This window comes from Haliotis rubra, unplaced genomic scaffold, assembly GCF_003918875.1.
Source record: "Haliotis rubra isolate DU_JTF1 unplaced genomic scaffold, ASM391887v1 Scf998, whole genome shotgun sequence".
Classification (NCBI taxonomy): Eukaryota; Metazoa; Mollusca; class Gastropoda; order Lepetellida; family Haliotidae; genus Haliotis; species Haliotis rubra.
The window spans coordinates 50,476-77,567 of NW_025767743.1; the positions used below are offsets into that span (position 1 = coordinate 50,476).

A 27,092-nucleotide genomic window follows, 5' to 3' on the forward strand; every position below is an offset into this window, starting at 1 on the left:
ACACGTAAGCATAAGCTCCATCAATATATTACAAAAGAGTCCTATTCATAATAATATGGCCAGTATCCTAGCCCTGCAAACACTACCCAAACACTATTCTAAGGAACAAGACTGCCACGACCTGCCTCAACAGATCTGATCAGTTGGCCCTGCTAAATAGTGTGGATGATGTCTAAAATAAAGTAATTGCCGTTAGGTTGTGCATATATGTGAATGAGTTTAGTTTTACCCTGCACTACTCCAGTTATTTGTAAATAATCGAGTCTGGAACAGACAATCCAGTGATCAACAGCATGCACATCGATCTAAGCAGCTGGGATACGATGAAATGTGTCAACCAAGTCAGCAAGCCTGACCGCCCGATTCTGTTAGTCGCCTCTTACGACAAGCATAGGTCGCTGAAGACCAAATCTAACCCGGATCTTCACGGGTACTCCCCTAATTAATGATACCAGCTATGTGTGTTTTATTGCGCCTCACGAACGTCTGGCCTTCTCTTGGTGTTACTACGAGAATAACTATAGAGCTTCCAACCCCGAGAGAGTTAAAAGCTTGAGATGCCGGGATCCAAAAGCCGCATCCTGCATATGAACCGCAAGAAAAGTCACTGAAAACGATTTATTCAGACCAATTTGAGTGGTTTCTAACGGGGTGCTATTTGCATTTTTCACATGAACCCAGTTCGGCGCGAGATTTATCAGTCTTGTCGTGAGAGCGTGTCATGGGTAATAAAAGCGTGTGAGTTGGCAGGTATGTTACCAATTGTTGTTGTTAATCCCGTTCATGCATACCAGCCTGTTGTTTATATTAATTCCTATTAAATGTCTATAAGCCTTCCTTTTCGGAAAGCGCACGTAAATTCTCCAAATCATCATCATCATCATCATCATCATCATCATCACCATGTCGTACTTCACTCTTTCTTAGCAGCAGTGTAAGACCATATACCGAAATGTCAAATCATAATATACTGAGTCAAAAAAGAAACTTCACAAAATGTAATTTGAAAAATAATGAATAATTATTTCTTCATATGCACGTGTTTGCATTGGCCTCAAGAATTGAAAAAACACTTTTAAACCACAGTTCTAACGGTACTTGAAATGCCACGATTGTCAAAAGAAAGAATGTGAAGTTTCTTTTTTGACTCAGTATATAATAAAGAATTGGCACCCATAAAGTGCTAATCAGGCGTCGTCTAACTGCGTCCAGGCATGCTAAATGACGCACTAACGATGACTAATTGTTACTGACCTCAGTTACAAACAACCCGTGAGGTGACAAAAGCGCAGTGTTACTGTGCAACGCCAACCGACAGGACCTGACAAGACTATTCATTCTCTTCACAAAAGAAGCATGGACGAATACAATGGACTGACGGTAATGGATCTTTACTGTGGTGTCCACTTCAATGAGAACACTGAAATTGAAACGGAAGTTAAACCTAAAAAGAGGACAAATATGCCCAGAAAGACAAGCAAGGTCCTGGAGGTCAAGAGGACTTCCAACACTGAGGAACTCAATCCACAATCAGGAAGTGTAAGGAAGCTGTCTCCTGCCAACGGCTCTGACTGTAAGTATGTACAGCACCGAAAACCACGTCGTTACAGCGCTGTCGGACTGTCTGCCTTGGCCAACAAGGGACAGAACAGGAGGAAATCGTCCCTTACAGAAGCCGTCCGGGGTCTATCACTTGTCCAACAAGAAACGCTTGTCAAAGTCGAGCGAGATGGTACGTTCAACAAGCCTATGTAGGTACAGTGAGTGCAGGAAGAATTTATTGTGCAGCTATTTCCCCTGGATGGCTTGCAGCTTAATGATTTCTCAGATGACATTTTCACAGATTGCACGATCTCTGGCGCAACATGCTCTGGGCGCAACGGAGGTTGCGAACCAGTCAGGAATTCTGGGATCAGCCGCGTACGAAAAAAAACAAAAACAAAAGCACATTGCTCTGGATCAACGGATCTTTAAATGCACGATGATGCATATTTCACTGTGTCTATGTTCTTGTTAATGCACGTGTGTGTTGTTTCCTTGTTGCGTGCTGCTTCAACACATTTAGATCAGGCACCTTGAGTGAGTGAGTGAGCATGTTCAATGTTCAGTTTTTACAACTTTTGATGATAGAATTTAAAATGTTTTATTGTCGGACTGAAGACAGTGAGTCTACAATGTGTTAAGTCGGAGAAGTCGTGTTTTTTATGTTTATAGTTGTTAAGGGACCGTTCATTATTTATGGCTAGGGTGTGATGATGACGTATGGAGAAGCACGTACAATGTGAATGCCCCCCTTAAAAGGTATGTACACAGTAAGTGACCCCCACTGCTTGTCATGTTGAAAGTCAATTAACAGTCAATTTTGCAATCGTGGCTGTTCATGTTTTTCTTTCTCCATAAAAGTTTGAACCATGTCTGTATTTTCCCTGGATCCAGTAAAGAATTCACAGAGAGGTTAGCAAAGTTCCTTCCCAAAACGATCTTATGAATCATGTCTGTGTACTGCTTACAAGAACATATGGTAATAAATGTCACTGTTATATTTTCATTACTGAGTTGGATTCTTTGTCATCTGCCTTCAGAAGAATGGTAAAAACTGTAAAACAATTAAGCCTATCAGTTTACTTTTGAAATCGAAATAGATTCAAACTTGTATCATCAATCTTGTGAAGCTTTTTAATGTTTGTTGAATATGTACTAGTCAGTCTGATATATGCCTGGTCAAAATGGACAAGCAGCTGCTTCTAGTTCTGGTTCTGACCACGGTATAGTTTCAGACTGTGGGGTCAAACTTCCCTTGTATCTTCTGTGCGTCCGAATACGGGTTAATGTTACTTTACCTATCCCCTGTTACACCCGTCGGCGTGTAGGGCAGCAACAAATTGAGATCGCCATACTGTCTGTTCTGGGCTAGGTGTTGTATTGTGCCCCAGGTGTGGTTTAGGGTCTTCAGTTCGCTCTCCACTGTGCGTGTTCCTTTGCCTTCCGTGCTTCCGTCGTCCTTCTGGGGTCCAGTGTAAAGCAGTGCGTGTAGTATTGCCGGTCTCCATCCTGAGAATATGGCCAATCCACATCCACCTTCTGGTAAAGATGTATTTATGCTTTCCATTTTGCAGGATGTTAGCAGTTGCTGAGTTGAGATTTTGTTGGAGAAGAAGACTTTTAGGATCTTTCGCAGGCTTTTGGTGTAAAATGTAGCCAATGTAATAAATGCAAAACCATTCGGAGATAAAACAACAGTTTATTAAGGTAATATGCATTTAAATCACACTGAGGTGTACGCAGTTAACATTATCACAGTCAATAATCAATAGTTGGACAAAATAGGTAGACGTTCTGATAACAAAATACCACCAATATACACAAACAAACCAAATATTTTAACCAGGGTGGTAATTTGGTTCACTTTAGGGTCATCAAATCCACTTACCACAATATTTACATCGAAAGATTATTTGCTCACCTTTAACACTTATGTTCATTTTGCTGAAATATTACCATCAAATCAGAAGAACACTGGCAGTGACATTTTTGTGTTGTCTCCATTGTTTCCTTATGCATTGTATGGATGGGTCTACTTAAGCAGCATGAATCTATTGTTCTGTGCCTAACACAGAAGTAGAGAATACAATGACGTAGTTTTAGTTGAACAATCGATCCCTTATAGTTCGAGGGGTTTAAAGTTTGATTTAACTGTTTGGTCACTTCCCAGATGAACCGTACAAGAGGAACAGACAATTAAGAAGCACATATACTCAAAACGCAGGTGTTGCCATCACTGAGCAATGTCTGTAAACATATTGTCCAGGTAGGGAAGTTACTGTAAACATATTGTCCAGGTAAGGAAGTTACAAAAGTATTGGTTGAAGACACACAGAATGAAACCTCGCGTAATCTTTCAACTGTTTCAATGCATAATACAAAAAAATAACATACAAAATACACGGAAAGGGTTTTAGTATTATTTAATCAGACTAAATCAACCACACAAACACACACACACACGCTTACACACACTCCCCCCCCATATAGTTTAATCCAATTGATCAGCTGTTGTGGCTTGCCTCGCTGCTCATTCCGCTCTCTCATGCTCCCTCAAGAGCTTTCTTGGAGCATGTTTGTTTCAAATATTAACCTATGAAGCTTGCTATATCTGTTTCAGTAGATGTTGGACAGTTGGCCAAAGCAGCATCTCTGAAACAGAATGTTTGCTGTCAACAAATGGCTTTAAAGCAATTGTAATGTTTGTATAAAAATGAGTATTTACATTTTTATGATTATTTTACTACCCAAACGTTAGACACTAGCATCAGATAACCAAAGCAGCATATTAAAACATCATCTGAATCTCAATCATACCGAGTAACAAAAAACATGGTCCATAAAGAAGCAGCAACAGGTTTACTTGATAAATCTGAGTGGGCTTAGAACAAATGCAGAAATGATTGTGATGTCCTGTGGTCAAAAATAATAATCTGACCTTTGACTAAACCAGTTGTTTCACTTGGACATGTTTATGTGGTCCCAAGTGCTATCATATTAATAACAGTAGTGTTGTGTATTACTTTAGAAGGAAAACGTTTCACCTCTGATCAGTTTCTACAGTCTTGTTGTAGAAAAGCTTCTCTTGTTTCCAATTCCTTTTACATTGTACTGACCCATGGCCAAGGGTTAAAACTCAACAGTTGGTCTGATGCATGTCTCTGCCGCCAACCCGTTTCTGTGCTTGAAGCTGCAAAATAATTTTAAGATTTATATGCTGTCACTTGGCAACATACATTAACAAATTTTATGCCAGGAGTACATAATAATAATAATGGATATTTTTAGCGCGCCATTTTCCACCCACTGATACATGTTCAAGGCGCTACATAAAAGCATACATACAATGCATACAGAGGATAAAATAGCAAAATAAATATACATTGAAATTGATGACAGAAAGATTGATTTTAGGGATAGGCTTTGGAAAAAAAGAAAGTCTTCATCTTAATTTTGAAAGTTTCCAATGTGCATGACTGCTTTATGTGGAGAGGGAGAGAATTCCACAGAGTAGGACCAGCGTACTGGAAAGACTTCTTGCCAAAAGAAGAAAGGAGAACTTTGGGAACGGAGAGAAGACATTGGTCTTGAGATCTGAGAGTTCTGGTAGGGGAGTACATGCCACCAGTATTTTCGTAAACATAAAAATTAAATACAGATCAAGCAACCTATACCATTAATGAAATACAACAGGAATTTATTACCAACCAAATAAAATTAATTTGTCAAATTGTGCAACTGATTTCATCTGGTTAAATTGTATGATACTTTCCAAAGATGCGGGCGTCATTTAAAGAGAATTTTTTTACTAACAATATATACTATTTACAAGACTGAAAATTGTGTATTTCTTACAGTTGACCCAAAAATTAGAAATGGTTAGTTGCCTTTTAATGGCTTTATGACACATCGTCATTTCTTGTTTAAAAGTTGTATACGATATTTACTTGTGAGGGGGCTGACATTTGTTGTGAGGAATCATGGTCTGGGTGCTGTGAAAGGGACATATTGTTTACGTTATAAAATACATCTGTAACTGGAGTCACCGACTTGAATGTAATATTATCCCCTGAGTTCCTGTACATCGCTGATAAGCAAGAGTGCCTCTGTGACCAGATCTGTGTCGACAGATTGGATATAGGGCAGAGGAAACAGGGAATATTCCTATATTTGAAAACATGCCTACATTTTGGTCATTTAATAAATGGTAAAATTATAGTTAAGTCAATAGTCATAGGAATTCGTACTGTTGCAAACTAAGAATGAACGTTCACAAGGCACGATACAGAATTTGACTGAAATTCTTAAGTGATGATTTATCAGGTTAACTGTGAAATTTGACGTTTTTAGAACAATAATGTGAATACACATACCTCCTCTTAGAAAACTGTAGTCTTGTCACAAGAGTAAAATGAACAGTCTTCTATATCCAGCAGTGTGGCGGAACTTCCCGCCTGCTATGCACAGAGTCCGATTTGAATGCAGGAATTCCTGCTCTGACCTGATAAAGTATCTGGGAACATTCCTGAGACTGCTGACACCAAAACAAGAGATAGCAAGTTGTCCACACAGGGAAGGCTGAACTTAAACGCACAGCAGTAAATGGGAGATTATATTTGCAATAAAATGTTGCATTTATAGTAAATAGTATTGTACAAAATCAGTCATTGTAATGAAACACATGACATACTATTCCACCATTCTAGAACTTATAATTTCTCATAAATATTTATGTTCAGGCGTATTTGCATAACAATTATTTTTCAAATTAATATACATTCCTGCAGTGAACAGAAACATCCTTATCAGGGAAAATTTACATCAAAATGTTTCAATAATGATTGTAGAACATTGTGATAAGGCTTCAATCAAACTTTAGGAAAACCTCCACCAGTGTTTCAATAACGTTTCTAAAAGGTTGGTGTGTAGAAGTTTTAATTTTCTTTTTTGATAACCTTTTAATAACGTTACTCGGAACGTTTTCATAACGTTTCAAAACAAAGCATCACTTGTCGTTGACCTTTGGATGTAGTACAGCTACGTTGCAGCGACGTGGCCATGTGAATGGAAAACCGAACCAGAAAGCGATTGGTCTGCCACGTCCATACAACGTCGCACTGCGACTGCGACATGGCGACCTCAATGTGACCTGACAGCGACGTAGCAAATACGTCGCCGGCCTGCTGGGAAGTACCTATAACTAATGTAGCTTTTAACAAGTTGCTAACACAAATAGTTCAACAGATATTTTGTTATTAACTGGTCATGAATGCAGCAATTATGTATAGAAAATTCTTAGATCGTCTTGTTTTAGTACTAAATAGTAATATGCACATGTGAAAACTGTCCAAATACATACCCTTGACATCCAGCATGATGCTTTAGCTTCTAAGGCATGAAACCATATGCAAATTTACAAATGTGTGTGCACCTGAGGAAACATTCATGCTTCCAACCCTAGAAAACTTAGAAAAGATTAGGAAATTTCCACACATTAGTTTTTGCGTAAATCGTCCGGATAACTGAATATCCGGATATCTGGACTTCTGTCTTCCAGTCTTAGGTGTTGAATATAAAGTGGACTCTGTGCGGATAAGTGAGTCAATTTTGTGTTGATTTAGCCGGTTGGTTTGAAAAATTTACCGACCGGGAACGGAAAGCGCATATCCGTTATAGACAGTCACTTTTATAACATAAGAGATTGGTTTTTTATGAAAATTGACCGGAAGGCGAGGTTTCCGGATATTTGGGGTCTGGGTACCCGGGGTCTCACTGTACTCTATGATTAAGCATTTCATGAGGTATCAAGCTTTTTAATTTATATTTGGAAACGATGAGAGCATGAACAGGAACGACTTTTATGCATAGACAACTTCTTTGCTGCAATAGATGCGACCTTTCAGTGTAGATGCTGACAGCGGTATCAAGCAAGTGATACAGACAACAATGGACTTGGAGAATATATGTGTGAAGGATAACAATTGTATTTGCGAGGAAAATAACGTTTGAATAACTACTATATTGTATTTCTTTCTCTCAACCACAGAAACGTAATTTGTGGTAACTATCCACATAATTGTAGTAATTGAAATAAAACTGAACTCAGCACCAAACTGTTAATCTGGGTGCAGAGTTACCCCCCTTTCCTTACGCGTCCCTTACTCTCTTACTGTTTTGATTGGTCCATGGGATTGCTTTTCTTCCTCCTGATTGGAGGGTACGGATGGCAAGGCTGTCTAAAGTTGCATCTGCCATATCAGAACCCATGATCGTGTGTTCGAATCCCAGATTTGCAATGATAATGGTTTGTGAGTTTCATAGCTATGTTCGTGGGTTTTGCCAAGGTATAAAAAATCTGCAAACGTCTGGTAACCCCACGCGAACTTTAGTGTCTTAAACTTGGAGTTATTAAACAAAACCTGTTATCATATGAGGAACCTAATCATTAACCGCACACGTGTGCATATCGTAAATGTATACATTATTAGTGATACGACAAATGTATTACGTTCCAATAATTGATAAAAGAATTACATGAAATGCATAATTTTGCAATACTGAAACACTTTCGGGAAATATTTTCTGTAGAAGTGCATCACTGCATCAGGTTTTCATCCAACATCAAGTTGACAACCCGCAATGAGTGAAAAGTCTGAACAGGGATAAACCCATCTTACTCACTCATTCCAGATTGTTCTAGCTACGGCACCGACTTCACCAGCTACATCGAACGTGGTCTGCAGAACAACAACTTCCGCGACTGGGGCTACAGCGAGGAGGACTGTTTGAGTTTGTGTACGTCCCAGACTGACTATCTGTGTCTCACCGTGGAGCGCTACCCCACCGACGGCTTCTGCACCCTCACCACCACAACGTGGTTCGACGTCGCCGCCACCGACCGCGACACTGCAGCATACGGCTACGTGATGTACCACAGGAACTGCGCCCTTTAAAACCTGATACCAGTACTGGGGGCGCAATGTCCATCTTGATGCCACGTCGTGGAGGGAATGTTCCCAATCCTGCGGAGTAGTGCCCTGGATGCCATGAAATGTTAATACTGGCACCTAGATGCCAGTGCTAAAATACATTCTTCATGTGAAGATTTCCATGTAAAGAATGGCAAATCAATAAAATATTTAGCATTCTTATGAACACACATGGTCATGGATTCTACTTGAAATCAAAATCTTACTTACATATACCAGTGTGTGAACTAAGGCACGTCCGACCGCCCGATACGTTTTGAAATTACCAGCCCTGGCTGGAGTTTTGGCTTAATTCATACACTGCTTATACCAGCTGAGACACTGACTCGGGAACATTTTAGTTAGATTCAAAGGCAAATTAGGTGGTATGCTGGACCCCGAGTTTGTTTGTTAGCTGGTTTGTTCGTTGGTTGGTTGGTAGGTTGGTTGGTAGGTTGGTTGGTTGGTTGGTCAACGCCGCACTCAGCAATATTCCAGCCATATGGCGGTTGTCTGTTAATAGATAATCCACCCGATCCCGTTATCTCGCCTCTTACGAGAAGCATCGGTTGCTTAAGACCAATTCTAACCCGGATCATCATGGGTTATTCTGGATGAAAAGCAGGAGAAAGTTTACGTAAATTTTGCATAGATGGGTTTCATTGTAATATTTGACGGCCCAAATGTCCCGAAGATGTCTGTTATATCAAGATCTGGACAGGATCAGGATTGACACTTTGACGTATGCATTCCACAACGGCTAAGCTAGTGGTCTGTGAGGTCTAGTTTGATCCTCGTCGATGACCAGAGGTCAGGATACCGTTGTCCAAAGCAATCCCTGCGCTGAGGTGGTTTCAACTCCTGGGTCCCGATACACAAAATGTTCGTAACGTTACGGCTTGTCGTAACTCTATAGTTTATCATAGGCTTACGTTACGGCTTGTCGTAACTCTATAGTTTATCATAGGCTTACGTTACGGCTTGTCGTAACTCTATAGTTTATCATAGGCTTACGTTACGGCTTGTCGTAACTCTATAGTTTATCATAGGCTTACGTTACGGCTTGTCGTAACTCTATAGTTTATCATAGGCTTACGAATGTCGTAGTTTATCATAGGCTTACGAATGTCGTAGCGCTACGTAGGCTTCGTGGATCGGGACCCTGGGCATAGATTTTCGAAGCTCAGTTAGCGTTGAGATAGTCGTACGTTTATGTATGGACCTTAACATGGACTAAAGCAGCCGGAGCGCTTAGGTTGTTCTGTACTTCGTCACCAAGGTGTAGAAACTGATTATCAACTTGGGGGATGGCGGTCTTCTCTAGATGTCATAACTTATACCAACTAACAGTGTTAGTGTATCAGTAAAATCAGGAGGGATCGATCCGACCCGACCATCGAAAATAATCACTTTCTGTCTTGTTTCGCTTTTTTAATGTAAAATTCATTAAAAGTAGATCATATGGAACAAAGGTTCACAAACATCTACTGAAGCACATTATTATTTTTTTAAAAAGCCGCTGGCTCCGCCTCTGTTTTGATGTGTTAACCGGTATATACTTAACAAACCTCGGGAAATGAGACTCACGACTTGAGAGGGGGCGAAACATTGTCTTAGATTATGGAAAACTGCAATTGAATTCAAGGCTTGGTCGTTTTGACATTTTTATCAGCCTTTGACGATCTCAGCAAATTGGAACACGAACGGTTCCTTGACATGTTGAAGAAGTAAGGACATACTCCTGGGTTCAAACGACCAGCAGATCATGTATTTTCTTGGTATCCTAGTATTTTCCTCTTCATTTACTTACATTAAGTTAATCATGATTTTACTTGTTAGCCATTCATTACAATGTAGTTAAAAAAACTGGCTGCAAAATGAAAGGATTTATTGGGTAAAATATGTAAAATATGCATCACGACTCCCTGTATTCGAAGACTTTCCAGAGATAATTTGCTTTCCTCTCAATGCAACTCTTAGTAAATCGAGATTCTAGTTAAATTTGTTGTTTTAAAGCCTCTCCCATTCAGATGGCTAATAGTTACGAAGTTGCCATGAGACAGTAAGTGTGAACAACTACATTTTAAGAGAATTCATAACACATTCCCTTGTCATGAATATTGGTTTAAAATCAGTATTGAAGATTGTACAAATTGTGGTAAAAGTAAAACAGTAGACACATTGAACCATTACATGTTCTACTGCCCCAGTCTAGTGGTTAAAGCGTTCGCTCGTCACGCCGTTGACTCGGGTTCGATTCCCCGCATGGGTACACCGTGTGAAGCCAATTTCTGGTGTCCCCTGCCGGATATTGCTGGAATATTGCTAAAAGCGGCGTAAAACTAAACTCACTCACTCGACTGCCGTAAAGTACTAGCTTTCCGTTTAATATCAATAGAATGCATATGAAGTTCATTAACGCCACAGTGTTAGAGAAATGGTACTGCTTAGATGTAAGTAATAGTGCTGAGGACATAAGCCTTAGTTTTGTCTTCACTGTAGCTAGATTTTAAGTTTACAAATGTAATGTAAGATAGAACCTATAATTATTGTTTGTAAAAGTGAATTTGATTAAGTAATGAAAACTAAAGACAAAGACGTGATAAGAACTATAGAACTATATAAGTTGATTAATGCTGAACACGGGGCTACTCCCAACCCGGATCAGTCTGCCTTGTATTGCTATCAGCACCACTAATAGCTGCACCTCGGCCCAAAGACCATCCTTGTTCAGAACTGGTTGACTGATTATTGCTGAGCGCCATGGTCGGCAATATTACCACCTTACTGCAGGTTTAAAAATAATCAAGTCTGTGGCAGCATTATTATATTTTGTGTTTCTCATCGCCGGACCGACCCTTTTTAATTTTATTGCCGACCCTTCAAAAAACTTTAATTTTTTCTTTCCAACATTGCAGACTCGAACCTAAAACGCACCGCCTCGTCATATAAAATGTTTATCTTTTAATCAGTCACTGCAACAAGTCCAAAGAACGAAAGAAATTGTAATAAGAATTACAATAAATGATTATTCAGATAATTTTGTCTTAATTGAGATTTTTTTCCACCGACCGACCGACCCGTGTTCAGAATTTTGTGGCTACGTGAATCACATAAAAAAATTATGTCTCATGATCAAACCATTGGTTGATATTGATTAAGAGTAACCGATATGATGGGTTGAGTACCGTCTCACACTCTCTAGATGCGAGTGAGTGAGTGAGTGAGTGAGCTTAGTTTTACGCCGCTTTTTAGCAATATTCCCGCAATATAACGGCAGAGGACACCAGAAATGGGCCCCACACATTGTACCCATGTTGGGAATCGAAGCCGGGTCTTCGGCGTGACGAGCGAACGCTTTAAACACTAGTCTACCCCGCCGCTACCCCCTATAGACGCGAGGACAGTCATCTTTCCTCTGATTGGTCTCATGATCACCACTTCTCCCATGCACTCAAGACACACTGAGAACAACAGAGAACAACAATATGGATCAACAAACTTTATTACAAGTGTCCTATAGTAGCACTGTAGCAGCCATCACAGGTCAAGGTCACGCAACAATCCTCTATACACAACTTAACAAGTCACATGGCCTGAAAGATTACCTACATCTATCAACTTGGATATATTCCAACAGTTCATCAAGTTAGGCTGGCTGGAAATTTGCTTTGGAGTGACTTTTTGAAAAAAAGAAATATTATCTTTCCCAGGCTGAAAAAAACCCAGGAGAGTTAATAATATTGTAGACTGCTTTAGTCAATCTTATTCTAGGCTGCATTCAATCAATAATATTTCAGACTGCGTTTTGTCAATCATATTTAAGACTGCTTTTCGTCAATTATATTTCAGATTGTTTTCAGTCAATCATATTCTAGACAGCTCTTGGTCAAACATATTTCAGACTGCTTTCAGTCAATCATATTCAAGACTGCTTTTCGTCAATTATATTTCAGATTGCTTTAGTCAATCATATTCTCGACAGCTTTTTCCAGAGAGAGTCAATTCTATTCTGGACTGCTGTAGGTCGACACTGTTACTTGTGTGATTGTCCCAACTTTCTGCTACCTGAACACGATCACTGTAAGCAGGGTACGCTGGAGTACACATCCATAATTAGGTATCAACACGTCCATATGTCGCCACTCAATCCCACTCAGTGTCAGTCTCACACCTCTAAAACATTGACACTCAGGGACATTTTCAGCAAAAGAAACCGAAAAACCAACAGAGACGACTTCATATTTGATACCGAACTGGTAACTGGTTCATTGGTTTTGATGGTACAGTGTATATTCCTGGTGGCCTATGTAAAATACTCTAAGGAACCAATAACAAAATGAAATAAAAAGAAAACATTCGGCTCATAACAGAACAGAGACATACATCCTTCTCCGGTCAGGTAACCGCCTCCGTGGTGTAGTGGTTAGAGCGTCCGCCCGGAGAGCGGAAGGTCGCGGGTTCGCTCCTCGACCGCGTCATACCAAAATACGTTAAAATATGGTACTTGTTGTTCCCTGTCTGGCGCTCGGCATTAATGGGTACAACAAGGACTGGTCGGCTCGGAGTCGGTATAATGTGTCTGAGTGGGGTATTCATGCTTCACTGCGGCATGGTATCTCAGTGGGCTAGCACTATAAAACCTGCTTAAGTCTGGGCTAGTACAAGCAGCCGCACATACACATACACACGCATGCACGTCGTCATATGAGCGAAATATTCTCGAACACGGAGTTAAACCCAATTTCACCTCACCTCACCTCCGGTCAGGTTGGGAAATAGCCACCGGCCCGCTAGCCAGTGGCTAGTAAAAATACAGTCGGGCCAGTAAATCTCCACAGTCACTGGCCCGAATGGCTAATGAATTTTCATGGGGTCATTTTGTAAATACATGTAGATCAGTCTCTCCGACTTGTTAAGTTATAATACACTTTTAAATCATGCAGTATTTTGGCCTGATAAAAATGTTAATCATAGTAGCAGCTTAATGATGAAACCCGTGTCTACATTCAAATTTCGGGCCAGTGAATAACTTTGTCGGCTAGCAACTTTCAGGCATTGCTAGCCTGTTTTGCTAGCAAAATTTGAAAACTATTTCGCACACTGCCCATACATGGTGATGACTGTAACATCAGGAGCAGGTCAAGCGGTCAAGTTGCTGGTCTGCTAGGGACATACGCCCTGCCTAGGTCCAGAAGTTGAAGTAATGACTGAAATATTGTATAGTAAGAATAACAGTCTCTGACTCGAGTCAAACTACAGATAGTTATGAGAATAGAATTTAAACAGGGAACCTGTACCTCCTGTTCTCCTTTTAATATATAGGTAGGAAGCTGTTTAATGTTCGGGCCGTATGCTATCTTTTTAAGGTCGGCGACCCGAGCTGTCCATTAAGGTGGAGCCTCTAATAATGCTCTTCCTTTGAGATGATGTTGTCACTGGGTTTAAACATTTCTTGTGTCCGTCAGCAGTTTTACCTGACAGAGGCATCTACTGCTTCACAGAAATTTCAATGAACGGTCAGTTTATTCAGGTCTTGACTGGACAGATGCATACTGATAATGAACCATTACATTTTGGTCAAATTAACTTGTTACATAGCAATAAAAAGAAGTGGATCGTATCTTTTACTCATCTTGAGACAGGACCAGTTGATTAATTAAAGCATGGAGGAAATTTGATCATTAGGGCTTACTTGCGGGTCTCTTAGAGTTATCTCCATTCTAAAACACCATTTCTTCTACCTGGTACATTCAACAGTTATACCTGTTGGAAGAGCCACAGCCCTGAGTCCATGGGAATAACTCTTAGAATCAGCAGCTTTCACAATAAATGTAGTTGACATGCAGACCTTCAAATTAGTTCTGTGTGACTGGTTGGGGCACCTCTTGAATCTATCATTGTGATGTATGCCGCCATATAGCTGGAATATTGCTGAGTGCAGCTAAAACTAAACTCACTCACTCACTATGATGAATAAAAGTAGTTGGAAATCTAAGCAATTAAACTTTTTTCTAACTGACAATATCCAAAACTAGTCAGTACCCTCTCTGATCCTGCAAACAAGAATGGAAGTTTGTAGTTATTACAGTTTGTATTCATTCATTGTATAACTAAAGTGTTGTTTCTTAAGCCAAACATTTCAAGCATGTCCAAGTTTCCACCTTGCAATTAGTCAAAAACATGAGTAAAATGTGTATATATTATTCATGTCTTGCCGGTTAGAGCTCCATCAATTTATGATACAATCTTGGATACATGTGCTTGTTTCCTGACAACAATTCTTATCTTGTATTAACATTCACTACAAGATTTACATACATGTGCTTGTTTCCTGACAACAATTCTTATCTTGTATTAATATTCATTACAAGATTTACATACATGTGCTTGTTTCCTGACAACAATTCTTATCTTGTATTAATATTCATTACAAGATTTACATACATGTGCTTGTTGCCTGACAACAATTCTTATCCTGTAGTGACATTCATACCAAACTTTACATACATGTGCTTGTTTCCGGACAACAATTCTTATCTTGTATTAATTTTCATAACGAAACTTACATACATGTGCTTGTTTCCTGACAACAATTCTTATCTTGTATTAATATTCATAACGAAACTTACATACATGTGCTTATTTCCTGACAATTCTTATCCTGTAGTGACATTCATACCAAACTCTACATATATGTGCTTGTTTCCTGACAATTCTTATCTTGTATTAATCTTCATAACGAAACTTACATACATGTGCTTGTTTCCTGACAACAATTCTTATCTTGTAGCGATATTCACAACAAGACTTACATACATGTGCTTGTTTCCTGACAACTATTCTTATCTTGTAGCGATATTCAAAACAAGACTTACATATATGTGCTTGTGTCCTGACAACAATTCTTATCTTGTAGCGATATTCATAACAAGACTTACATACATGTGCTTGTTTCCTGACAACAATTTTGATCTTGTATTATTATTCATAACGAGACTTACATACATGTGCTTGTTTCCTGACAACAATTCTTATCTTGTAGCGATATTCATAAAGAAACTTACATACATGTGCTTGTTTCCTGACAACTATTTTTATCTTGTAGCGATATTCATAACAAGACTTACATACATGTGCTTGTTTCCTGACAACAATTTTATCTTGTAGCGATATTCATAACGAGACTTACATACATGTGCTTGTTTCCTGACAACAATTCTTATCTTGTAGCGATATTCATAAAAGAAACTTACATACATGTGCTTGTTTCCTGACAACAATTCTTAACTGATATTCTACTTACATACATAACAAGACTTACTTGTTTCCTGTTAGTGATATTCATAACAAGACTTACATACATGTGCTTGTTTCCTGACAACAATTTTGATCTTGTATTATTATTCATAACGAGACTTACATACATGTGCTTGTTTCCTGACAACAATTCTTATCTTGTAGCGATATTCATAAAGAAACTTACATACATATGCTTGTTTCCGGACAACTATTTTTATCTTGTAGCGATATTCATAACAAGACTTACATACATGTGCTTGTTTCCTGACAACTATTCTTATCTTGTAGCGATATTCATAACAAGACTTACATACATGTGCTTGTGTCCTGACAACAATTCTTATCTTGTAGCGATATTCATAACAAGACTTACATACATGTGCTTGTTTCCTGACAACTATTCTTATCTTGTAGCGATATTCATAACAAGACTTACATACATGTGCTTGTTTCCTGACAACAATTCTTATCTTGTAGTGATATTCATAACAAGACTTACATACATGTGCTTGTTTCCTGACAACAATTCTTATCCTGTAGCGATATTCATAACAAGACTTACATACATGTGCTCGTTTCTGACCCATCATCACACGGTCTACTAACTATGAATTCCACATCATATAATTTAATGGTTATTCCCAAGCAGTACACACTTTATTCTATGGTTATGTATACAGGCAAACTATTTGGGTGCAAACAATGTCCTCTTCATGAAAAGTGAGCTGAAGTCATTGAGGCTTGGTTTGGGGTCTAGTCCCAGCATACTGGACAGTCTGGCCGCCAGGCTGGCTGGCTTGGCTACCTGCAGCTCCTCGTCTGTCATAACCTGGGGGAAAAAACAACACCTGGATATGGAGTCCACAGTTTTTGAGTGAGCTTGGTTTTATGCCACTTTCAGCAACATTCCAGCCATATCACGGCGGGGGCAACCACAAATGGTCTTGGTATGGAGACAACAGTTTGAACTGTAGCTCACCTGGATATGGAGACAACAGTTTAAACTGTAGCTCACAGGGACAAACGAAGGCAAAAAAATTCAATATCACAAAAATTGATGTGTTGAAAACTACGCACCTTCCAAATTTGAAAAATACATGACTGAGTAAAGGAAAAAATAAGAATTAATTTCAAATATGGTTGAAATGTTTAATTTATTTATAATGAGGGGCTAGCCACGGTTCACTCCCAAAAGACAGACCTCCCATAAGACAGACTCAATGAGTACACTAATTAGCTGAGCCATGCTGCCCACCCCTATTTAATTAATGAGCTGACCCAGAGTCACTCCAGGGTACGTATAGTAACAACACTCCTATCTCCTGTGCCCTTCTCAAAACATATTACTAATCCTTTTACTGAACAGAACAGAATAGAACCGAAATGTTATTCTCAAGAAATCACATATAGTGACACAGAGAACATACAGCATATTGATAAATATTATAACATTGAACAAAGTCCAGTTTAGATAAATTTGGCAATTTTAGAGTTAAATGGTGATTAATCACTTTTCATTAGATAAACAATTTTTTCAATAGTAGGATGTTTACAGAACTAATAAAAAATTAAGTTCATCCAAACATCTAACTTCACGCTATGCATAAGCTCACCTCAATAAGCTTATTTACATGTTCGAGGCCAGTTACATCATGTTCATAAAGAAAACACTCAAGATCATAAAAGTATAAATATCTGGACAATACGACGTTTTTATAACAGTTGTTGAATTAGTTTTTTCAAATAACTGGAGAACAGGATGATTTAGTACTTAAGATTGTTTGAAGATGAAAGTGAAATAGTATTTATAAAATTCAGTATAAAACAAAGTATATAACTGGAGAACAGGATGTTTTCTAATAGTTATTTTTCACTGACTTTTTTCCGATCACCCTTCTAGATGGCTTCCTGTATGCCAAGAACAAGGTGAAAGGAAAAAATAATGATGTTCAAGTGACTTTCTAATAAATCTTATCTGTGCACTGACAAACATGTGTTGTTAAATAATATGGTGCTTGGTATCATATGTTTGATAGGTACATGTATATAAATGATTATGTTTTGATAATATTCACAAATAAATGTGATCTGGCAAATATATATGTACATATATGTTGATGCAATATGTCTTAATTTAAAAATCATAATTGATTACATGAATTGATAAAACTATAGTTAATGCCTAATGTTGTGTTTTTTATCTGGGCACATACCATTATTATCAAGGGTACAGCTTATTTAAGCCTTATGCAACCAACCATAAAATGTTTTGTTTTAAGCGGTCTGTCTTGTGGGAGGTCTGTCTTATGGGAAGATACCCTAGCCACATTGAATTCCTGTTTTGACTGACTGAAAAAGCTTGAACCACATTAAAATAGTAAATATCCTAGTAAAGTTATATCATTCCATGTTTTACTTCTGTTGTCAGTTGTTTGAATACAATCCTGCAATGGACTCTGCTTCCATTTGTGACATCAATATTTGGCTACAATTAAGGGTATCTCTCTTGATATACGCTTCACTGACAACGTTAACGTAATTTTTTTCAGTGACATGGTGCAGCTACTATTCCCTCTTCATTACATGGCCGAGAACAATACAGTTAAAAAATTGTAGTTCTTTCTTTCTTTTAGAAAAGCATACGTTTTTTACATGTTTAACTTCTTGCCAAATATACAGATGGAAACAATTGATGTTGAGTGAGTGAGTGAGTTGTATTTTACGTCCCTTGTAACAATATTCAAGCAATATCACGGCGGGGGACACCAGAAATGGGCTTCACACATTGTACCCATGTGGGGAATCGAACCCGGGTCTTCGGCATGACGAGCGAAATCTTTAACCACGAGGCTACCCCACCGCCCCAAATTGATATTGATCAGTCTGAAGGAGTATTTAAATATAAAGAGTATTTAAAACTTTACAATGGTACTATACTATAGCAAAAAAACAATAAGAAAACACATGTAGTGAGAGCAGAAAAAGGCTGTCTCTAATTTGTTGTCCCAGAGGACTATGATTTAAGTTTCTTAACTGAAAATGTTTCTTCAATCATAAATCAAAATACAGGTTTATGTCATGAACAAAACGACTGACTTGAACTTGACCAAATCTTTAATACTACCATGGTTATTCTGTCATGTTGTTTGAGTAGAACATATGACACACATTTAGCCATTCTTCTCTCTATATCACAGCCAACATTGCTATGGATACTAGGATTAATTTCAGCTTTTCAATCAACTCACCCTGTCAACTCGGTGTTTATGTACGAAGCCGTCAGAACCAACAGTAAATATGGAAAATCCATCGTGCCACCTGTAACCATGGAAACAACACTTGTGAATATCATCAACAAAACGAAATACTGTTAAAAACAAGTGAAATCATGAAGCTACTACATACGGGTGTTCCACTAGTGTGGGAAATTGGTTCAAATCTCACTATTGATGACTGGTTCATTACAACTGATCAATTATTGAAAATAATTGGTTAGCGTCACTTGTCACATTCTCCTGGTCATGTTTGTTAATGCACAAAAAATATAGAAAAAACATGTAGTTCTTTTAGGCTTTTGCAAATTTCACATCTAAAAGGATGACTAGTATATTAGGAACATACATTTGCTGGAATCTTTAAGATAAACTCAATCATGACAAGGAATGAGTTTGCAGTGCTTATGAAATGTAACAGACAAAACAAACCTTGTGAAAAATATTGTTAAAGCAAACAAGTGGTTCCAAAATTGTTTGTGTTCGATTATGAGAAAACATGATCAATTGCTTGGTCGTCTGGTCATTCCGACCAATCTTTGATTATTTCAATTAATCGGACCACCACTATTAATTACAATGATCTCATTGATATAACATGTCTTACTCCCAAACAATGCTTCTGAATGAAGATCTGACAACAGCTACATAGAATGTTGAAGCAGGTCAACCATGTGCATATTTTCAAAGCTAGTTCTACATGAACGACACGTAGGCTCTTGAGACAAATTTGCCTGATGCAACAGTCTATGGACATGACAGAGTTGTACTTACATCTTCCAACAAACAGCTATTAAATACTTTAATTCTAGGATAAAGATTAGTTCACTCCTAATCTCAACAGTCCCATTTTAAAAAATCCTATATTCAATTGATGTAAAGATCTGACGACAGATACATGGAATGTAGCCTAAGGCGAACCCCAGTTCTGAATGAAGACTGAGTAGGTTATGGCAGTGTATGAAATAAGGCCCATCTGACCGCCCAAGATGGGCTAGATTTCTGACGGATGGTCTAAATTTACAGCTAGCCAGCCCGATGGTCTGGTAAAAATTGTAGATGTTCCATACACAGGGATGGCAACAGGAAAATCTATTTTCAGCGGAAAACTGAATATTGTGTCATCAAATGGGGTTTCTCAATGGATTTAGATGATTCACAATTGAACAATTTAAAATAAAATCTGCGGATCAGCGGAAAATTGCCATCCCTGCATACATCTGAGTAAATTCACGAAATCTTGGTGTCTAGTCAGGTTAAATTCATTTTGAGCTGGTAAGATTTTGCAGTTACCAGCCCTGATGTCGGCCTGGGTTTGGGGCTTATTTCATACAGTGGTTATGGTCCCAAACCAACCTGATGCAGTAGCAGAGCTGGCTCGAAAGATTGATAATCAGAAATGTCGTTGATAAGAAAATATTTAATGATTAGCAATATGAAAATAGTGTCATCAATAGCATCAAACATAAACAAAGAAAGAATAAAGTATTAATTTATTAACACAGTACACAAGGTTGGGTTTTCATTCATGGGTTGCTTCTAAATCATGTTAGTAATTGATGCATTTCACCACTCACCAGTGGCATGAAATATATTATTTTCTTTCTCAAGTTCTTTTGCATTTTGCTCTAAATTACAATATTCATGGATAAACAATCGATATTCAGTTAACAATTATCAGTCTCTATTATCTCTATCGGTGGCCAGACACTTAAAATATTCTGCCAGTTCCTTAAAACATTAACTGGACACAGAAAACGTTTAATCAGACGAGTTCCCACGGGGTCATTTATAAACAACAATTCTACTATGACTTCAGTAAATACTGGATTGTGATTGGTTAATTAAAGTTATTCAGAGGTATAAAATCACATTATATACCTCTGACTTTACAATACTGAGCATGTATTTTTTTAAAAATCTTAATAACGTGGTTATGGTAGAATAAGATAAACATACTGTTTCGAAAATGACAGGTATATAACGAAATTTTAATAGCCCTAAATTTGATCAGTGAAAGCGTTTGCCGTCACTGCTCCACCTACTCAGAGTTAGCATCTCGGTTTTTCCGATAGTTCCACGGCATGAACTTCCAGATGAGGAGAGTCTTGAGCTGTGGAAGACCGCTGATCCGCCATCGGATGCGGACTGTCCCGTCCTCTGGGTGACGAGTAATCTTCAGCACATTGAACTGAGCATGTGCATACATGAAGTGGGTCATGATCCGGATCTTCGTCACCTGGGTTACGTACGCCGTTATTCCCCTAAAGAAATGTACACAAGAAACCGTTCATTCCACACAATGACATGTCATTCTTGAATAAACACTTCATGTAAAAAGTGTGAGCATGGGTTTATCCCAAATTTGTGTACTATGCCAGAATTATCATGATGGAATCAAACTCGGACCTTCAACCTGATGAACGACCTCAGCAACGACAAGGCTAAACAATGCCGCCATTCACATTCACATTAACACAGAACAGAGTAAGACACTTGTTTTCTCACTGAGTCCTTTAATTAAGGTGTAAACATATTTAAGGACACACAAAAATTCAGCTGTCCTCCTCCTTATCAGCCCTTGCAAAAGACAAAAAATAAAGGCATCTGGTTTTATGTAAGTTTTGAAAAGATTTCCTAGAAACTGCATTAGACCATTGCTGACTGCGTGATTAGCTCAAGCTACCATGGTTACCGATGTTACAAAACAATATCATAAAAAAAATAAAAAATTCAGTTACTCAGTGTTCACGAATAGAGCCTGACCCTCTGACAAATCCGGCAGATTCGCCAACGGTCTGATAGAAGTCTACAACCCACCGGCCCCAGTGTCTGACTGTATATTTCACAATGACTTTGATAGAAGTTGTTATATGTGACATGTGACACTTGTTTGCTGCTGATATATCATATGTTTGTTAATAATTTCAATGCCAATTATAAGAAATGTTAAATCTGTAATGAGTGTCTAATTTTATTCTATGGGTCCTGTGAATTTTTAATGGGTCAGACAGACATCTGAAACTTACAGGACCAAATGTCCAGTTACTTTGAAACACCCTTCGTGAACACTGGTTACTATGATTACTAGAAAGAAACAGTTTTTCCACGTTGATTGTTACACCAAATATCATCAAAATGAGTAACTGACAGTGACACCACTTACCGAGTTGAAACATTTTTCCCAAAGTAATTGTTCTCGAATATTATGTCTTTGTGATAAATCCTGTAGTCCTGCTTTGATTTCAAGAAATCTGGCAACTGAAAAAGAGAGGAAGATCATTATCCTATACATTCAAAACAGCAGTAGGCATGGTTCTCAGTTGGCTGTATAAAGCTATGTGACAACAGTAATTGGTTGGTTGTTGTTTAACGCCGCACTCAGCAGTATTTTTGCTATATGGCAGCAGTTTGTAAATGATTGAGTCTGGACCAGACAATCCAGTGATCAACAGCATGAGCATCGTTCCACGCAATTGGGAGTGAATGAGTGAGTTTAGTTATAATCCGCACTCAGCAATATTCCATTTATATGGCAGCAGTTTGTAAATAATTGAGTCTGGACCAGACACTCCAGTGATCAACAGCATGAGCATCGTTCTACACAACTGGGAGCGAGTGAGTGAGTTTAGTTATACGCCGCACTCGGCAATATTCCAGCTATATGGCAGCGGTCTGTAAATAATTGAGTCTGGACCAGACACTCCAGTGATCAAAAGCATGAGCATCGATCTGCGCAATTGGGAGTGAGTGAGTGAGTTTAGTTATACGCCGCACTCAGCAATATTCCAGCTATATGGCAGCAGTTTGTAAATAATTGAGTCTGGACCAGACAATCCAGTGATCAACAGCATGAGCATCATTTTACACAACTGGGAGTGATAGATTGAGTTTAGTTATACGCCGCACTCAGCAATATTCCAGCTATATGGCAGCAGTTTGTAAATAATTGAGTCTGGACCAGACACTCCAGTGATCAACAGCATGAGCATCATTTTACACAACTGGGAGTGAGTGAGTGAGTTTAGTTATACGCCGCACTCAGCAATATTCCAGCTATATGGCAGCGGTCTGTAAATAATCGAGTCTGGACCAGACAATCCAGTGATCAACAGCATGAGCATCGGGCTGCGCAATTTAAACTGATGACATGTGTCAACCAAGTCAGCGAGCCTGACCACCTGACCCCGTCAGTTGCCTCTTACGACAATCATGGTAGCAATATCAACAGGGATCATACGAAGCCACACTACCAACCATGCTAACAAGCCTTGTCTCCCTTTGCAAGTTATTACAATGTTTGAAATATGCTAACCCACAAAAATATTCAGCAACTCATAAACATGAAAAGCTTTTGGTAACTTCACCTTGAGTGTATTGATAATGTTGGGTGTGTGAACTTATATGACAAACGTGTGAAGCCCATTTCTGGTGTCCCCTGCCGTGGTATTGCTGGAAAATTGTTAAAAGCGGCGTAAGACCGTACTCAGAGCTCCAGATAAGCCTTTGGCCATGTGGGTATGATCAGGGGTGGAAATAACTCTAAAATTGCTACTGTACTCCGGTACAGTGGCACATGTAAAATCACTTGCCCTGATAATTTGTCCACTATACCGGCCGATTTTCTTGTTGATTTTTAAAATAAATAACATAATTAACATTGGAAAGTCAACTGGACACCGGTACAGCGTGATATACAAATTTTCTTGCCTGACAGAAAAGAACACTGGACTGGGACGTCGGGCAATGGGTTATTTCCACCCCAATACTTTTAAAACTAAGTCTGTATTTCCAATTTCAAGTGGGTATCCAGTGTTCGCGGTAGGAAAAAAGCTTTGCGATCCTAAAACGCATAGCCCCAAGAATCTTGCGTGTGCATGCACTCTGCAGGTGTATGCCCAAGCCAGACAGCGGCGATGTCTCTAGGGGGGGTGCAGGGTCCCCCTCTAAAAAAATTGAAATTAAGACGTTATTTCCTTCCATTTTAGAGCATGTTGTCATCATTCGCAAGTCAGATTAGCTGAGAGAAACTCTATTTTATTTTGTTGTTTCCTAGGGCAAAATATGTTTTTCGGTTTACCTGTCCCCAGAACACAAAATGCTTTGCCTGCAGAACACACAGGTAGAAAATATCGTGAGTGAAATGTAGATTTATTTATGTGAAACACGCAGGTTTTTGCGTCAACGCAAACACTGGTATCTGTACTTTTTGATACCCACCATATTTTTAAGATCTGGGAATTCATTTCAAATAACAAGTGTAAGAGGTGTGACTGACACAAACAAGACTAGAATTAACCATGGATATTTTTTCTTTCGACGTAGCAAATGTTTTTTTCAAAACCTTGTTCCCATTGTGTTGTTTCACTTCCACGCCGCAAATAGCTAATGTTATTATTTTGTTTATTTAAGATATCACCGGCAATTGATCCAGATTGTGAAACTCAGCATAATATTAATTCATCTAGCAGTCCTCTAATGAAGTTGTTTTCTGTTTGTAGCGTAAAGAAAACCTAGATATTTTACTTTGAGCATGTGGAAGCTTTCGACCATGTTTGGTTTGTTCACAGGACATGTACATTGGTCACTATTTATAGACTGCCCAATCAGTGAAGGGTTAACAAACCATGACTGGTATTCTATCTGCGTTGTGCATCTTAATTGCGTTTAGAATCATTCAAGAATATTTTAATCGCGAATATTTGGAGATGGAAAAGTTTGTTTCGATTGACTTGAATTGATACGATACCAACATAATTTTGATGTATTGGGTAAATAGGCATTCTTATTTTGACTTAGCGTAACGTAAATATTTAGTGTGTTTTCATACGCTGGCAATTATTTTTCTTGCATATTTCAACTTTTCTATAGCGTATTATACGCAAATACGCAGCTTATCTGGGCTCTGCATACTCACTCTCTCACTCACTAATAACACAAACCAGTGACTGACATCATGAGCAACAGCCAAGCTGCATGCATTTCATTAAAGCAATGAACAAAGCTACCCAGCCTGATCACCCAATCCACAGGTTACTGGGCAAGCTTCACTCTCCTTAATCCAGGGAGCGGTGGGGTAGCCTAGTGGTTAAAGCATTTGCTCATCACGCCGAAGACTCTGGTTCGATTTTCCACATGGATACAATGTGTGAAGCCCATTTCTGGTGTCCTCCGCTTTGATATTGCTGGAATATTGCTAAAAGCGGAGTAAAACTATATTCACTCACTCTTTAATCGAGACACCCAGTCAGGATTTACTTATAAAGATTTACTGACTAAATAAATATGATCAACTCTGTTATTGGTTTGGTTTGTGTTGTTGTTTAAGGCTGCACTAAGCAATATTCCAGCCATATGGCAGCGGTCTGTAAATAACGAAGTCTGGACAACTCTGTTTTTTATCAACTGTATGTCCGTGTACAAGTGGTGGTCCGATTAATTGAAATAATCGAAGATTGGTCGCAATGACTAAACGACCAAGCAATCAATCATGTTTTCTCATAATTGAACACAAACAATTTTGGACCACTTGTTTGCTTTAACAATATTTTTCACAAGGTTGGTTTTGTCTGTTACATTTCATAAGCACTAGCAGCTCGTTCCAATTCAGGATTGAGTTTATCTTAAAGACTCCAGGAAATGTATGTTTGCATTTTGTGCAATTTGCAAAAAACTCACCAGAACTACATGTTTTTTTCTATATTTTTTTGTGCATTAACAAACATAACCAGGAAAATTTGATAAATGACGCTAACCAATTATTTTCGATGATTGATCGCTTGTAATGAACCAATCATCAATTATGAGATTTTAACCAATTCCCAACACTACCCAGTACACAAATCAGAGATTAGAAACCCAAATTGAAGAACATGATTAAATATTAACAAAATACTCACAGTTCGTTCAAAGAAGTTATGAACAACAAGAAGCTGTTCCTCTGATGGCCCTTGACCTTGATCTTTGTTTGCCTCCTGACCAGCTCCATCACAAAACATTGTGTGGACATCAGACATTGACCTACAACTAACTTTGTCCTGAAGAACTGTTACATCATGATTTTCATGACTAATAATGTCCCTGGTCATTCCTTGTGACCTGTTCCGGTGGTTTTCGAAAGCAAGGATGTCATCCGCGGAGTATGAAACAGCTTTGACAAAATCGGTGATACAATAATTTTCCGCTTTTTCAACATCACTGCTCTTGCTATGACACTGAAACAGGTTTTGAAGGTCAGTCAAGGTCATCGGCAAGAAACTCTTTTCTAGACTTACTTCAGGCAAACAAGCCTTTCGTCCTTCAAGTGACCTTGCTCCTTGATCTGAAGATGTTGAGGTCTTGTCATATACAGGTGTTTATGACGCAGTGAGGCACCTTTACGTACAGATGCTGGACATGTTTTCTGAAAGGAACAAGAAGCAGTCATCAGTTTGAAACCTAACTCAAATTTGATATCATGTCCATTCATACTTCCAATCTGTGAATTTAGTTTTACGCTGCTTTGAGCAATATTCCAGCAATATCACGGCAGGGGACACCAGAAATGGGCTTCACACATTGTACCCATGTGGGGAATCGAACCCGGGTCTTCAGTGTGACGAGCGAACGCTTTAACCACTAGGCTACCCCACCGTCCCCTGCCCACTTCAACAATAAATCAAATGTAGGTATTTAAACGCTATTTTTTTTAAACAGTTAACCTTTGATGAAGAAGTGAAACAACATTAAATATAAATCACTTGACATTATTTAACTTGCATTAATGTTTTGTCTAACTGCTTTAATACATTGGAGTCTTTGGCTGGGACTCAAACTACACCTGATCTGATGTCAGACATCTTGTCTACAGAAAGGACGTCTTCAGTGGTGTGACTTTGCGCCAAGAAAAATGATACAGTTAGACAATTTAGCCCTTCTTTGAAAAGCATTTCAGTTATACCATGGTATTTTATATCGTCACATGTTTTTGCTTGACATGTTTCTGCTCTGGCATTTTGAATCGTGTTTT

The 27,092-nt window shown here is 38.6% G+C and overlaps 1 protein-coding gene and 1 long non-coding RNA gene across 2 annotated transcripts; both read right to left on the reverse strand.

Moving 5' to 3' along the window:
• Positions 1-3,697: 3,697 nt before the first annotated feature.
• Positions 3,698-5,296, reverse strand: LOC124265835. The gene is made up of 3 exons (XR_006895556.1): positions 5,251-5,296; positions 4,587-4,732; positions 3,698-4,194 (listed from the first exon to the last, which is right to left on the reverse strand). It is a non-coding gene; the product is annotated as an uncharacterized LOC124265835 (long non-coding RNA).
• An 11,128-nt stretch (positions 5,297-16,424) lies between these two features.
• LOC124265829 (uncharacterized protein C6orf136 homolog) lies at positions 16,425-26,406 on the reverse strand. Its single transcript, XM_046700672.1, has 5 exons — positions 25,984-26,406; positions 22,251-22,345; positions 21,130-21,348; positions 19,061-19,130; positions 16,425-16,641 (listed from the first exon to the last, which is right to left on the reverse strand). The coding sequence occupies exons 1-5, from the start codon at positions 26,329-26,331 to the stop codon at positions 16,498-16,500; spliced, it is 876 nt and encodes a 291-aa protein (XP_046556628.1). The 5' UTR covers positions 26,332-26,406; the 3' UTR covers positions 16,425-16,497.
• Between the last annotated feature and the right edge of the window lie 686 nt (positions 26,407-27,092).